This window comes from Euprymna scolopes, chromosome 11, assembly GCF_053919585.1.
Source record: "Euprymna scolopes isolate OS-2025 chromosome 11, ASM5391958v1, whole genome shotgun sequence".
In the NCBI taxonomy this organism is placed as follows: Eukaryota; Metazoa; Mollusca; class Cephalopoda; order Sepiida; family Sepiolidae; genus Euprymna; species Euprymna scolopes.
In genome coordinates, this window is record NC_136492.1 from 15,550,562 (window position 1) to 15,566,546 (window position 15,985).

The 15,985-nt window shown below is 33.9% G+C and overlaps 1 protein-coding gene across 1 annotated transcript in view; it reads left to right on the forward strand.

Moving 5' to 3' along the window:
• Positions 1-14,973, forward strand: part of LOC145287767 (uncharacterized) — a 232,398-nt gene extending 217,425 nt beyond the window's left edge. Inside the window, exon 3 of the mRNA XM_080135589.1 lies at positions 3,328-14,973. Coding sequence (XP_079991715.1) covers positions 3,328-3,791 — 464 coding nt within the window. The 3' untranslated portion in view covers positions 3,792-14,973. The remainder of the gene's footprint in view (positions 1-3,327) is intronic.
• Positions 14,974-15,985: the final 1,012 nt, after the last annotated feature.

Consider the following 15,985-nt stretch of genomic DNA (forward strand, 5'->3'; position numbering starts at 1 on the left):
AAAAAATGAGTTCATTTTATTTATATAGAGAAGAAGAGATTAGCATGGGTGCCGGGCGTTGCCCGGGTGTTTGGATGTGTATGCTGAGCAAAAAACAAAAACAAAACGGTCAATGTTTTTTTAACTTTGACCCCTATTATGACTCCTTAACATTTATTGGGTTGTGCTCAAATCAAGTTATTAAGTTAGATCCATGTACAAGGAACCTATATCTAAAATTTCAAGTGTTTAGACCCGAAATTGGCGGAGGAGTTTAGTAGAGTTCTCAAAGGTCAAATCGTTGAACTTTTACCCCTTAACAGCCAAATTTCTGGCCGAAGATTTTTTCCCAAATCTCAGTACCCTGTATACTAAATTTTGAGTCTGTAGACTGAAAATTGATAGAGCTATTGCATATGGAAATGTACACAGACACACACACACACAGAGACACGTTCACTTATATATATATATATATGTATACATATATATATATATATATAACTACTTAATTTACTCACATAAAATTAATATACGAAAGTATAGATTTATGCGTAAACTTTAAGTATTTACTTCAAAAGTGCTCAATACGTAGGTAGAGCTATTTAGTAATTTATAAAATATATATGGCAATTAAGCTACACTGAATATTCCGCGTTTCATCCACTCTAGGACGCTTCAGGCTTATGCGCGAATTCTGTGGTTGTTTATCGTTTTTATATGCTCCTCTTCTATTGAGATTTTAGTTAGCCAATCAGCTTTCTAGTATCCACCGCGCCCCTTCCTATCAGCCAATGGGCATGCATTTTATCGGACAAAGGATCTGTTTTAAAACTATATTAGTGTTTTTTGTTAGTTTATATATATATATATATATATATATATATATATATATAGTAATTTATAAAATATATATGGCGATTAAGCTACACTGAATATTCCGCGTTTCATTCACTCTAGGACTCTTCAGGCGTATGCGCGAATTTTGTGGTTGTTTATCGTTTTTATATTTTTTATAAAAACGATAAACAACCACAAAATTCGCGCATACGCCTGAAGAGTCCCAGAATGAATGAAACGCGGAATATTCAGTGTAGCTTAATCGCCATATATATTTTATAAATTACTATATATATATATATATATATATATATATATATATATGTATATATATATATATATATACACACACACCTCTGTCTTAAATTCTATGTGTAATCAAACTCTGTTTGTACGATTGTCCTTTTCCAATTCACTAACCAATGCATCATCGAGCGTATCTTTTTGATCTCATTGTTTGGGTTTTGTTTGGCCCGGGAAAATATTGTTTTTATACCTTTTAAAGTTATCTTATTGCTATTTGGAGCAGATATGCGGTCTGCGCCAGAGAAATGGAGCGTCCCCTCGTGCCAAAGACCATTGCATTCACTGCGCATGCGTATCTGACGTTACGCTCCATAAGCATGCACAATGACGTCAACTGACACAGTGCGTTAGCGACGCACATATGCGCATATGCATACAAGCGGAGAATCTACTTTGTTTTTGTGTGAGCCTTGCTTTTCGCGTTGTCAACATTTTAGTAGGCTTCCATTTTGTTGATTTTTTTTCTTCTTCTAATGGTTTGATATGATGTTTTATTGGGTAGTTTACTTTAATCTCTCCGTGTTTATTGAGGTGTGTCATGTACAGTCTATAAAATATCCAACGTTCACTACTTCCGCTCATTTGAACATTCGAGACTGGTAACCGTCTGCACCCGAATTTGGCGTTTACAAGTTGTTAACTCTCTCCATACTTGTGGCAATCAAGTGGCCCGGAAAATGAAGTCAAAAGTGGCTTCGTGGCTGAGTTCCAATCTCTTCATTGATAGGAACTGTCACCTCCTACTCTGATGATTGCGTAAGCATGAAACACTAGTGTCTTTAGGTATAAAAATTATTATTTTTATAATTATAATTATTAAGCCGCTTTAAGAATATTTAAACTTGAGCACTGTCTGGAAAATAAAAACTAGCGTTCATGCAACTTTCACGACTTATACTCGTTGTAACACTCTAGATTGCCTACTGTCTGCCCCAGAATTTGCCATTTATTAGTTGTTAATTACCTTCAATCCCGTGGCAATTGTTAAGTGGCCTGGAGATAAAAGCTTAGTAACCCTTATCTTCGAGTGGCCTCTGGGCCTTGATAAGTGGTGACTCCTTTGTAAAAAAATAGGTTAAGCTCCTTTAAGAATATTTAAAGTTGAACACTGTCGAGGAAATAAAAACTAAAAGGCAGTCCATTCAAAAAAAACAACCTTGCCATGGACAAACGTCAGAATTAGTGAATGCCTGCTAAAAGCGCATTGGCAATGCACTTTTGCCGGGAATTTAATGATTCTGACGCACGTCCATGAAAGGGTTGCTTTATTAGTGTTTTATACCGTCAATATCTGCAACAGAGTAATGAGACTTTCATGTCATGCGTGCATAATTTCGTAATCATAACAATGCAATTTACAATCCGCTCTGATTTAATCGGGCGGAATAAAAAAAATAGGATGAAACACTTTTGACAGACTCATTGAATTAAAATAAAATGGGAGACGATACGTTAAAATATTTTTTTTTAAAAAAGCGATATAGTGTGAAAAAAAAAACGTATACACTATATATCTAAAATACCGATACGTATAATATCACCTATACATATGATACGTGATCAGCTTCTAGGTGATATCATAAGTATCGGTATTTTAAGCATATAGTGTATCCCGTTTTTCCCCCTTTTTTTTACAATATATCGCTATTTTTTTAAATGTATCGTCTCCCATTTTATTTCACTCGATTTTATCAATAAAAAAGGAAATCCCTCGATCCAGCTTATGAAAAGTGAGGGCGAAACCGGTCAGCTGACCTCCTCCATTAAGCTTCTTTTTTTTTTGTCTTCATTTCCCACTTTTAATCATGAACATCAAAATGGGTCTTCCTGCCATGATTGCAATAATATATATATATATATATATATATATATATATATATGTGTGTGTGTGTGTGTGTGTGTGTGTGTGTGTGTGTGTGTGTGTATATATATATCAAATATCTATATTTCAAATTTCAAGATGTTGATCATCTTACCATTTATTCCTTTAAGTATGCTGACATGCACGATTCTTGACAGCACCTGTTTCGTAGCGCAAAATCAATCATTTAATTAGTATATCAATCAAATGAATGAATATATATGTGTGTGTGTGTGTGTGTGATTTGTACTTAAAAATTATATATGTGATAGCCATAATATATCTTGTATTATACAAATATTTTGCATAACATTTTTTTTGTTTTGTTTTTTTATTTGCAGAAGAAGAGGAAACGTGTCCCCTGTTTAAAGCTTTAACCCTGCGATTCGGCAAATACTTTAACTTCGCCCGTCTGGTGAAGCCGTCCCCCGAAGACTTCGAAAGACTTGGTACCGGAAATGCCTACATCGACGTCCCGACGGTCCTCATCCTCGTCACCGACTCTATAGACGCTGCGAAAAACCCCGAATTCAAGGCCGTACTCTACACGAAGGACGCCTTCGGAGAAATGAACTACCCTAACCTGTTGCATTTTTTCTTCACGGTCAACCACCAGTTTCGATATACTCTACCCAACATCGGTCAGCCGGACCACAACGTTCACCTGCACATGGAGGAAATAATGGAGATTGAAAAAAAGCGATTCGATACGATCACACGCTTCAATCCTAACCCAGCTCATAACGGCTTCGAAAGCCAGAGGAAAATTTTGCAATTTGACGAAGTCAGCAAACAGGAGCTTTGACAGTAATGCTGAAAAAAAAAATGTGTATCGATAGATCTATATATATATATATGCTTATCGTAAACTGTCGAAATATCTCTGTTTGTATTGGTCACTTTCTTTTGTCTTGCGGTTCTATGAAAATAACAATCGGAAATGTAATTTCTTTTCTCAAATTCTTCGATCTCTAGTGTCATCGTTTGCTTCCGATATATATATATATATATATATATATATATATATATATATATATATATATATATATATATTCTCTGCTTTCATTATTTTTATTTTAGACCTGAGGAATCCTGAGAACGATCACAATTCCTGCAATCAATGGAACCGGCGGAAAACCAAATGGTTTCATTCAAAAACAAAAAAAAAATTTTTTTCTGTTTTGTTTGTCCTTTTTTAACGTGTTAAACCAGTCGTTCCCAACCACCGCTCCGCGGCACATTAGTGTACCGCAAAATAATTATTAGTGTGTCGCGAATAGGTTATAAGTGAAAGTTAAAAGTTATTATAGGTGGAATACAGCTTTCATATCGTTATAAACAGAGCTACTTACATATTATTACTGAGGTGATATTGATGCTTAAATATCCATGAACATAAATAAAACGTTTAATACAGGATGTTCTACAAGTTGTGAACACATCTGGACATTACATATCTCAAAACCTAAGTAAGGGTTGTGTTTTCCGCAATAGCGCCGAAATAGTTCCAGTTCTCTCCAAACTCTACAATAAATGCCTTAATGAATCTTGCTTTCCGGGCTGTTGGAAAACTGTTTCTATGGTACCAGTATTCAAGAATTCTGGCGAAAGAACAGACCCATTAAATTATCGCCCCATTAGCCTCCCCCCACTTTTTGCCAAAATATTTTAGACCTTAATTAACCATGGTCTAGTTCATCACCTTACAGATGCTAAACTTCTGACTGACCAACAATATGGATTTAGACATGCCCGCAGACATCCTAACTGTAATCTCTGGGCGTCTATACCATTCACTCGACAAAGCCGGGGAAGGCAGATCGGTAGCTCTAGATATATCTAAGGCTTTTGACAGGAAAATTAGATCATACGGTATCACTGGTAGAATACTAAACATTGTTAATTCCTTCTTAGACAAGAGAAAAATCCAGGTTGTCCTCGATGGTCGTACATCTAAACAATAAATAGATATAAATGCGGGAGTGCCCCAAGGGTCTATCCTTGGACCTCTGTCGTTCCTAATGTTCATAAATGACCTCCCCGACAGAATTGCCTTATCTTTCAAACTCCTCGGTCTCACGTTCACAGGAAACATGAGTTGGAACAATTACATTGAGAGTATTGCCAGGGCCGCTGCAAAGAAGGTAGGCTCTCTCTACCGTGCTAGAAAACTACTAACACCCGAAAGTATCCTGCACCTCTATAAGGTCACCATTCGCCTATGTATGGAGTATTGCTGTCATATTTGGGCTGGTGCATCTGCTACTAGTCTCTCGCTCCTAGACAAGGTTCAAAAGAGAGTCGCCAATCTGATAGGCCCTGAACTGGCATCTAAGCTTCAGCCTCTGTCCCATCGACGAAATGTTGCATCTCTCTGCCTGTTCTACAAGTATTTTAATGAAGAATTCTCTGACAAACTGCAAGCACTTGTGTCCCCACGACGTAAACACCCTCGACAACCCCGACAGGCAGTTAAATCCCACCCCCACACAGTAGAGATTCCTAGATGTAAAAGATCTTTCTACTCCAGTAGTTTCTTCCCTAGAACCGCTAGACTGCTTCCCCAAGTGTACTGACGTGCAGAAGTTCAAGTGTAACGTGAACCGGTATCTTGCTGCCCAAATCCCTATATAGTACACAGTAGTTGTTGCTCCTGATAGTAGCCCCCTACACCAAATTGGCAATGTGCCTTGTTTGGGGTGAAAATGTAATTAAAAAAAAGATATATATATATATATATATATATATATATATATATTAATTTTAAGCAAGTAAATATTGGTTTATTTTCATAATATTGCGTTGTAATTTGGCTTTCGAACATATTTCATATGTATTTTATTTTTTAATTCTTTCAACACGTCTATCTCGGAAATCACAACCCTGACTTTCAAATCACGTTCACCAAACGTATTCTTCTGGCATTTCAAAATAATACGTGTGTTTTATTTTCTTCTTCTTCTTCTTCTTCTTCTTCTTCTTCTTCTTCAATTAGACATCATGGCGTGAAAAAAAAAGAAAGAAAAAATGTATAAAATTCTGAAGATGGCGTATAGCGCCGAAATATGAATTTTAAACAAATAAATATGTGTTCATTTTTATAATATTGCGTTGTAATTTTGCTTTCCAACGTATTTCATGCGTACTTTATTTTAAAATCTCAAAAACTATTAAGACAATAAAAAAATGCCGATATGTAAAATCATTAGGGCTGTGACAACAGAATATTCTTTTCATTCTTTTGAACCTCGGGTATATGTCCGACACAGCTGGACACACTTAATCAACCGAGAACCACCTCCGTCTATATAGAAACATACAAGAGTCAAAACAATGAAAAGAATACTAATAATGATTAATATTAAAGTTGAACTTGATAAACTATGTTACTTTTATTTAATATGTATATTTCAGTAGATATAAAGTGTTAAAATTTTGTCCAAGACTTCTGGAACATCCTGTAAATCGTTTAAGATTTTTGATATTTTGAAATGCCCATACGAATAAACATTGGAAAACATTGTTAAATATTCATTTAAATATATACTTTTTTTCATGATAAGTGAGCCGTAAAAACCTTGAAGACATAAATAGTGTGCCGCCTGGGAACCACTGTGTTGAACAAACACGGATTTCTTTTATCCATTTTTTTCTTTTTCTGCGGTTAGATACGTTTTTATCATTTATTACCATTTTCTTTCCTTTTATAAAACATCAGAAACTCAACGCAGCAAAATAACTGACATGTTTTTTTTTAAGATTTGGACGAATACTCTAATACGAAAAACTAGCAGAACCTGTGGAAATTCAACGATAGTTGGGTATTTTTTTAAACACATTATAAATAAAAACATCAAAAACTCAACGCAGCAAAATAACTGACATGTTTGGGTTTTTTTAAGATTTGGACAAATACTCTAATACGAAAAACTAGCAGAACCTGTGGAAATTCAACGATAGTTGGGTATTTTTTTAAACACATTATAAATAAAAACATCAAAAACTCAACGCAGCAAAATAACTGACATGTTTGGGTTTTTTTAAGATTTGGACAAATACTCTAATACGAAAAACTAGCAGAACCTGTGGAAATTCAACGATAGTTGGGTATTTTTTAAAACACATTATAAATAAAAACATCAAAAACTCAACGCAGCAAAATAACTGACATGTTTTTTTTTTAAGATTTGGACAAATACTCTAATACGAAAAACTAGCAGAACCTGTTGAAATTCAACGATAGTTGGGTATTTTTTTTAAACACATTATAAATAAAAACATCAAAAACTCAACGCAGCAAAATAACTGACATGTTTTTTTTTAAAGATTTGGACGAATACTCTGATACGAAAAACTAGCAGAACCTGTGGAAACACATCATAAATAAAATCAAATAACAACAAATTTAAAACAATTTTTTAGCAAATTATTTTTTGATCTTTTAAAACTAAAAAGAATTGATTTAAAAAATTTAGATTTTTTTCAATGAAAATTCAACACTCAACAAATTTTTTTTTGTTTTATTTTTCGTGAATATAATTTTTTTATATAAATCATAAAGGAACAGTCAATTCACTCGCACATTTTTTAAATTTTTAAAAGAAACTATAATAAAAAAAAACTGACAGTCTGCTCTCAACATGACTTTTTTTAATTATAGAATAAAATAGCCAATTTGAAACCGTAAACAAACAGTCATGTTTTTTTTTCAAATTTTTTGAGAGGAAATGCTTTTAACGATTTTTAACTGATAAACTGTAAAAGGGAGGTAATTCATTTGTGGCCAAACCTAAACATAGATTCCATGAACAAAGTTTCTTTCTAAGAACTACACACTTGTGGAACTCTCTTCCATTTACCTGCTTTCCAGCATACCGTCTTCAAGTCCAATGTAAAAAAAATCTTAATGAGCCCTTCCTGCTTAATTAATCCAATTATCAAATTTAACCTTCTAACGATTACTATGCTACTGTCTTTTTGGCCACTGTATACACTTAAATCTCGAGTAGCCTCTGGGCCTTGATAAGTGGTGATTCCTTTGTAAAAAAAAATGATGTTTGCGATGATGAGTGTTTTTTTGTGACACTGGACATACGGACAAGTAAATTAAATAAAAAATACTTGGGTGAATTCTGAGACATTATAAAATGTGGGTGAATGTTTAGGCACTTTAAATATGGATTAATTTTTTAATAATATATAATTTGGGGTTATTTTCAGATATTATATAACTAGGTGTATTTGTTGTTTTCTGAAAAAGTATAAAATTTGGATAAATTCTAACATTTTATAGGATATAAGTGGAATCGAATCACTACACAATTCTATTGCAGTTTCAAACAAAAAACTTAGACATTAAAGAATTTCCGTAAGGTCTGAAACACTACGTATGAAATTTGAATGAATTCAGGACAACTATAATATTTGGATGAATCCTGAACCATTATAATATCCACATATTAATACCGTAGTGCCTTTAAAGTACGTACGTACGTAATAAATAAAATATCCCGATCGAATAATTTATAATCTGGAAACCGTGACGTAGGAAGGATTAATCGAGAACTTGTTTACATTATAATATCTACATATTAATACCGTAGTGCCTTTAACGTACGTGCGTACGTACTTTATAGGCACTACAGTATTAATATGTAGATATTATAATGTAAACAAGTTCTTGGTGAATCCTTCTTATGTCACGTTAAAGGCACTACGGTATTAATATGTTGATATTATAATGTAAACAAGTTCTTGGTGAACCCTCCCTATGTCACGTTAAAGGCACTACGGTATTAATATGTTGATATTATAATGTAAACAAGTTCTTGGTGAACCCTTCCTATGTCACGTTAAAGGCACTACGGTATTAATATGTTGATATTATAATGTAAACAAGTTCTTGGTGAACCCTCCCTATGTCACGTTAAAGGCACTACGGTATTAATATGTTGATATTATAATGTAAACAAGTTCTTGGTGAACCCTCCCTATGTCACGTTAAAGGCACTACGGTATTAATATGTTGATATTATAATGTAAACAAGTTCTTGGTGAATCCTTCCTACGTCACGTTAAAGGCACTACGGTATTAATATGTAGATATTATAATGTAAACAAGTTCTTGGTGAATCCTTCCTATGTCACGTTAAAGGCACTACGGTATTAATATGTTGATATTATAATGTAAACAAGTTCTTGGTGAACCCTCCCTATGTCACGTTAAAGGCACTACGGTATTAATATGTTGATATTATAATGTAAACAAGTTCTTGGTGAACCCTCCCTATGTCACGTTAAAGGCACTACGGTATTAATATGTTGATATTATAATGTAAACAAGTTCTTGGTGAACCCTCCCTATGTCACGTTAAAGGCACTACGGTATTTATATGTTGATATTATAATGTAAACAAGTTCTTGGTGAACCCTCCCTATGTCACGTTAAAGGCACTACGGTATTAATATGTTGATATTATAATGTAAACAAGTTCTTGGTGAATCCTCCCTATGTCACGTTAAAGGCACTACGGTATTAATATGTTGATATTATAATGTAAACAAGTTCTTGGTGAATCCTCCCTATGTCACGTTAAAGGCACTACGGTATTAATATGTTGATATTATAATGTAAACAAGTTCTTGGTGAACCCTCCCTATGTCACGTTAAAGGCACTACGGTATTAATATGTTGATATTATAATGTAAACAAGTTCTTGGTGAACCCTCCCTATGTCACGTTAAAGGCACTACGGTATTAATATGTTGATATTATAATGTAAACAAGTTCTTGATGAACCCTTCCTACGTCACGGTATCCAGATTATAAATTATTCGATCGGGATATTTTATTTATTAAAAAGGATTTAAGGTGATAACATACAACGAACATTAAATTAGTATGTAGGGATTCAAATTTAATATTCGTAGTATATTATCACCTTCTATCCTCGTTTTTAATAAATAGGATCTCCCGATCACCGAAAATGCAATGTAAAAAAAAAAAAAAATTTTAAATAGAAATTTTTAAAAAAATGATGTCGCTTTAGGCCGTACATGAAAATAAAATATACCTCCATAACATTCTTGCTGTCTAAAGATGGTATAATGATATCGATGGGTTTTCGTTAGCGCCGTACAATGGAAAATATGTCACAGACTCCTATAAGGATATTGGAGATAAACCATTATAACCAGATACAATCTGACACTATATTAACCAGATTACTTAGATGAATACTTTTACAGTTTTAACAAAAGGGCTACAATAATATCATGGGATCTCCATTAACGCTGAACGTCCATATAATGCCCAGCAGCTATATATTGCATATGAAAGATGCTACTGTGGTATTTCCACAGGTGCCGCTCTTATGTGTAAATTCTGCAACACTTTACAATGTATTATATAATTTAAGTAGCCTGTCTCTGCTCTATCTTACTGGAAACAAAAAAACAATCGAAAGTAGAAATAATATTCTCAGTATATGAGGGACGCGCAATAAAAGTGAAAGTTGTTCATAACAAAAAGAATAATTTCAACTTGTCTATATATTTCTATTACTTTTGCGCATGCGCAAATTAAAGCATAACTTAAAGTGGTTTAATATTAAATTTTTCTTATCTATATGTCGATTGCTTAAAGGGTAGAGAACGCGGCTGAAGCACTAGATGCTTTGGTTTCAATCCTAGCTGAGGCAGCTAAATCATTTCTTTTAATTTTTGAAAATCACTACCATACGCATAATATTCATTGTAGAATTGGCTCTGTAATGATGAATACAAAATTCAAATATATTTAAAGATATTTTACGATTAGGCAGGGCCGAGCGTCCTCCACCCACTTCAGAAATAAGTATCCTCATCCAAAATCAGACAAAAACGATCGTGTAGAAAATCGGCTAAAACTTTTTATTAAAAATAAATCCTATTTTTTGATCCGCCATTAATAAAACCGGAAGTGCCGTTTGGCAAAATGTCCGACCACATTACTCCTCCCCCTTTTTAAAGTAATCTTCAATAGTACCTAATACAATAAAGCTTCCATTTACAGTAAAATTGATTTTTACTTATAACTAAGGGGAAGGGCTTTGCCCGGTCGTAAAATACGCTTAAATATATTTTAATTTGTCCAGATTTCGTGCATATTTTTATAGAGTCGTGATTTCAAATGTAAAAAAAAATGTATTTGGTTGCCATCAGCTAGAATCGAAAGTGAAAGCAAAACTGTAGCATTCAAAGCTGGTGGCGTTACCACTCTACCAATGTTACACGCATATGAACTGGTTAAAAATCAACTAAGATGAATGTACAAAATTGACCCATTAAAAGGTATTTTAACTGCTAAAGACCCATAAAAAAGAATGGTCCATAAAAAAATCCAATAATTTGAGGCCCCTTGTGTCCCTCTGTGACTTTTAGTTTCGGAGGAGATAAAGTTTGAAAATATGAAGAAAGACAGTGAGTTTTATAATGATCACTAATGGGTAATGGTGCATAAAATCAGACCCTAAGTTTCAAACATGGCGGTAGGTCTGTCAATTGAGGTATGGAAGCGCAAAATGGATACAATACTCCCGCTTACTTATATATTTGGGCAAAATATCAAGATTTTTTTTTAAATAAACGTGAAACTAAAAACATATGTTTTTTTATTGTTAAATCGGCGACGATCGTAATAAACTGCGCGGGTTTACATGGTAAATAAAGTATATTTAAATATAGTACATTTAAAAAAGAAAACGTAACTATATTTAACAAAAAATTAACGTAAATATGTCATAAAAGATATATAATAAAAAATATCTTGATATTTTCCCTAAAAGTAATCTGAAGAATAGCGGACGTATTGTATCCATTTTGTGCTCCCATACCTCAATTGACAGACCAACCGCCATGTTTGAAACTTAGGGTCTGGTTTTATGCACCATTATCCATTAGTGATTATCATTCAACCCGGGCACCGTTGAGTATGCATACTAGTTAAACAATAAATATTTTTTAACTATTACATTTTTAGATCACATAACTTACTTTTTGCGTTCACTCCTCCTTTATTTCAAACGCAACATCTGTCTTCTCATAAGTATACCGAGCAGGAGCTGCTCAGTCCACTCTATCCTGCCGTGATAGAGTTCAAAACTTTGAAACCTAGTAAGCGATGTCCTTTTCTCTTCCCTGCAACCTCTTTCCCACAGAAGAGACGTTGCGAGCCTGTCTCTGCTCTATCACTATTTTCATGGCAAGTGCTCGACTGAACTCCAATCTGTGCTCCCCCCCTTTCCAAACTTTCACAAAAAAAAACACTCGACTAGTTACAACCACTATATATGCTTTTCCCTACTTTCTATCTGTGCCTAAATGTAAACGCAGATTCCATGAACAAAGCTAATTTTTCCATAACCGCGCGCGTTTGGAACACTATTCCGCTGGCATGCTTCCCGGTTGCATACAAAATGGTAGCCTTCAAATCTAATGCAAACTTGTTCCTATTAAGACGTGCTCGTAGATAATCAAATTCTATCCAATTTACACCATCACCGTACACTCAGTAATCCTTATCCTCGAGTGGCCTTCGTGCCTTGATGAGTGGTAACCCCCAAGTAAAAAACAAGATAGTCGAAACATACGAAGTTGTGAATGAACTCTAATTTGGATCGAAGTCCTTCTTTTGCACAACTTTACAAATTTTTATAAAATAATCGTTTAGATGTAATTTATACGGCAATATCACGTTTGACACACCGGTTTCGTCAGATAACCGAAGTTAAGCAATGATGAGCCTGGCCAGTACCAGATGGGTGACCATTTGGGACTTCCAGGTGTTTTATGTGCTCTCTGCTTATCTCGGCAGTTTCCAGTCGTCCTGAACTTCTTGTTGCCACTGGACTCAAGCAGTGCCGATTCAGGAGAGGTGTGGTTGTTGATTGCGCAACTCTTGCCATATTATTACACGTGTAGCTGCCCCTACAGGGGGTATCCTTTGTCTTTCGAGACTGTACGGAAGCATCGGAAATGAAAAAGAAATGAAAAAGTTGTGCGATCGTGCAATGCTTCCGAAGATTCATCGATCAATGTTTAGTCATCAAACTAGCAATAATTCATCGATTGATAACGATTTTTCTCCACAAATATCGAACATTAACTTTTCATAACAGCAAATGACGAAAAATATTATTAATAAAAAACATATTAATAAATCTCACTCTTAGACAGGGTAAAAAAAAAATCTCTAGCCCAATAGGTTCTGCACTGTCAACAAAACCCCAACCTCTGTCCCATCGCCGCCATGTTGCATCCATGAGTCTGTTTTACAAGAATTTTAATGCAATGTGTTCTGTTTTGCTCCACGTAAATATTCCCGACTAACCCGATAAGCAGCAAATTCCCACACCTTCACTGTGGAGACTCCTAGATGTTGGAAATAGTTAATAGTTTCTTACCTCAAACTACCAGACTTTGTCATTCTTTTCCGATCTGAGCTTGCTCCATAATCAGGACACTTTTTGGACCCTATCTAAGAGCGGGAAACTAGTGTCAGATGCACCAGCCCAAATGTGGCACGGGCGAAGTTTGGTTTTGTAAAGGTATAGCATATTCTCTGATATTTTTTCTTTTACTACGGCAGAGGGAGTCCACCTTATTTACAGCAGATTTGGCAATGTCCTCATTGTATATGTCCCAATTCATGTTGCCCGTGAATAATAATCCACTTAAAAGAAAATTTTTTTAAACGAAAATAAAAAAAAATTACAGGGGGGTAACGCTTTCATACGTGTGTCACACTTTTATCCAACACAATCCGGATCCTGTGTCTAATTTCCCACAGAAGAGGTAAATAAAATAAGAGGTTTATTTACTTTTTTCATGTCTGTGCAGCTTGTAGTCAAGTCGATCATATTATTATAGCCCCGGTGACACTAAGCGATCCAGCTTCAGCCTTCGTTCTTACCGTCTGAGCTATCACCAAATATATAAAATAAAGGCTAAAATTAAGCGACTTCAAGCTAAAAAGGTATATGTACGCATGCGCAGAAGTTAGTCGATTTACTCTTGCCACGGTCAACTGCTTTTTTTTCTTCAATTTTTATCACTTAGCAGATATCTTTATAGGATAAAAACCAAATTGAAAGTGTTCCCTGTGTCCAAATACCGTATAGTTTTGTCAATAAATAAATCAACCACATATTAAAAGTCTGCACATCATGTGAAATTCACTTAATTAAATATGAATTATTTTGAATTGTTATGTAGTCAGACAGATTAGACTTGGTAGGTTAAGAAAGATATCGTGTCGGACACGAAGATATATGTGCCAATAAGGCAATTAATGCACCTACAATAATAAAGTGCATACCACAAAGCTACAATGTAAGCCACAAAGACCCAATATATGTCACAAAGCTGCGTTATGAGACATGTCACAAAAATATACTATACAAGCCATAGAGAAACAATATGTGTCATAAAAAATATGTTATAAGCCACATATATAGGATGGATGTAACAAGGATAGGATGTATATAACAAAGATATGTTATGTCATAAAGATACAGACATAAAGATGTGATATACGTAACAAATATGTGATGTACGTCACAAATATGTGATGTACGTCACAAATATGCGATGTACGTCACAAAGACACTAGGCAAATAAAAACTACGATGTAAGTCAAAAAGATATTGTTATAGCAAAAATACGATGTATGTCATAAAGATATGTTATGTCACAAAGATACGATGCAAAACAGAAAAGTGCAATGTATGTAACAAATGTATGTTGTATGTCACTAAGATATGATGCAAACGATAAAGTTAAAAACATATATGTCACAAAGATAGGATTATGCCACGAAGATAAGATGTATGTCAAGAAAGATACGATGTATGTCATTTAGAAGAAAACACTTATGTCATAGGATCTTAAGTGATGGAAAAATATTATTTTCAATAAAAGAAAAAAGTAATTTCGTAATTTTCCTTGGATTTCATTTTTTTCATTTGTTTTTGTTTTTTTCTTTTCATTTTTTTCTTTTTTTGCAAGAATTGTTGTTGTTATATGTTACAAACGATGCTGCTAGGAGCTGACGAATCGAATTAATTCACGTTCTGCTACCAACCAATCAGAAACCAGAATTGCTCCATAAATATTAAAGCTTTCTGTAGCAATTTCGCATGAGTTTTCTTCGTGTCAACACGGGAAGAATCTTTTGCTCTGTGGATTCCAACTCGAGAACTGTCTACTGCGAACTAGTTACCTCCCAGGACTTGTGTGTAACAACGAACCATCGGAAACTGTTCTGAAGCTAAACATGGCTTACGCTTCTAGATTATATCAGTTTATGTTGTTTGTTACGATTAATATTGTTTTACCATACTTTTTTTATTTTTCTGTTAAGTTACATTATTGTTTCGGCTACACGGACGTTTTTTGGCCGTATGTAGCTTCCTCAGACTTTTACAGAAACCATAAAAGTCTGAGGAAGCTACATGACGGCAAAAAAAAAACGGCCGTGTAGCTGAAACAAAAATGTAACTTGACAGAAAAATACGGTAATAAAAAATAATAAAAAAATAAAACGCATATTTGCTCTACAATAGTATTGAGCACTTTCTTCAGGTATTTATTAATTACCATTTCTACTATATATATATATATATATATATATATATATATATATATATATAAGACAATAGGAGGGGAAAATGAATTCAGAAACACTATATATTGGAAAATATAGAATGAGTCATTTATTTAATAAGGCTATACATCCAAAAATTAATGTATGTATATTCTTATTAAATAAATGACTCATTCTATATTTTCCAATATATAGTGTTTCTGAATTCATTTTCCACTCCTATGGTCTCCTATATAAGCTCCATTGAAAATTGCTATATATATATATATATATATATATATATATATATATATATATATATATATATATATATATATCATTATTTGAGGGGGTACAAAACTTTATTATAACTATGA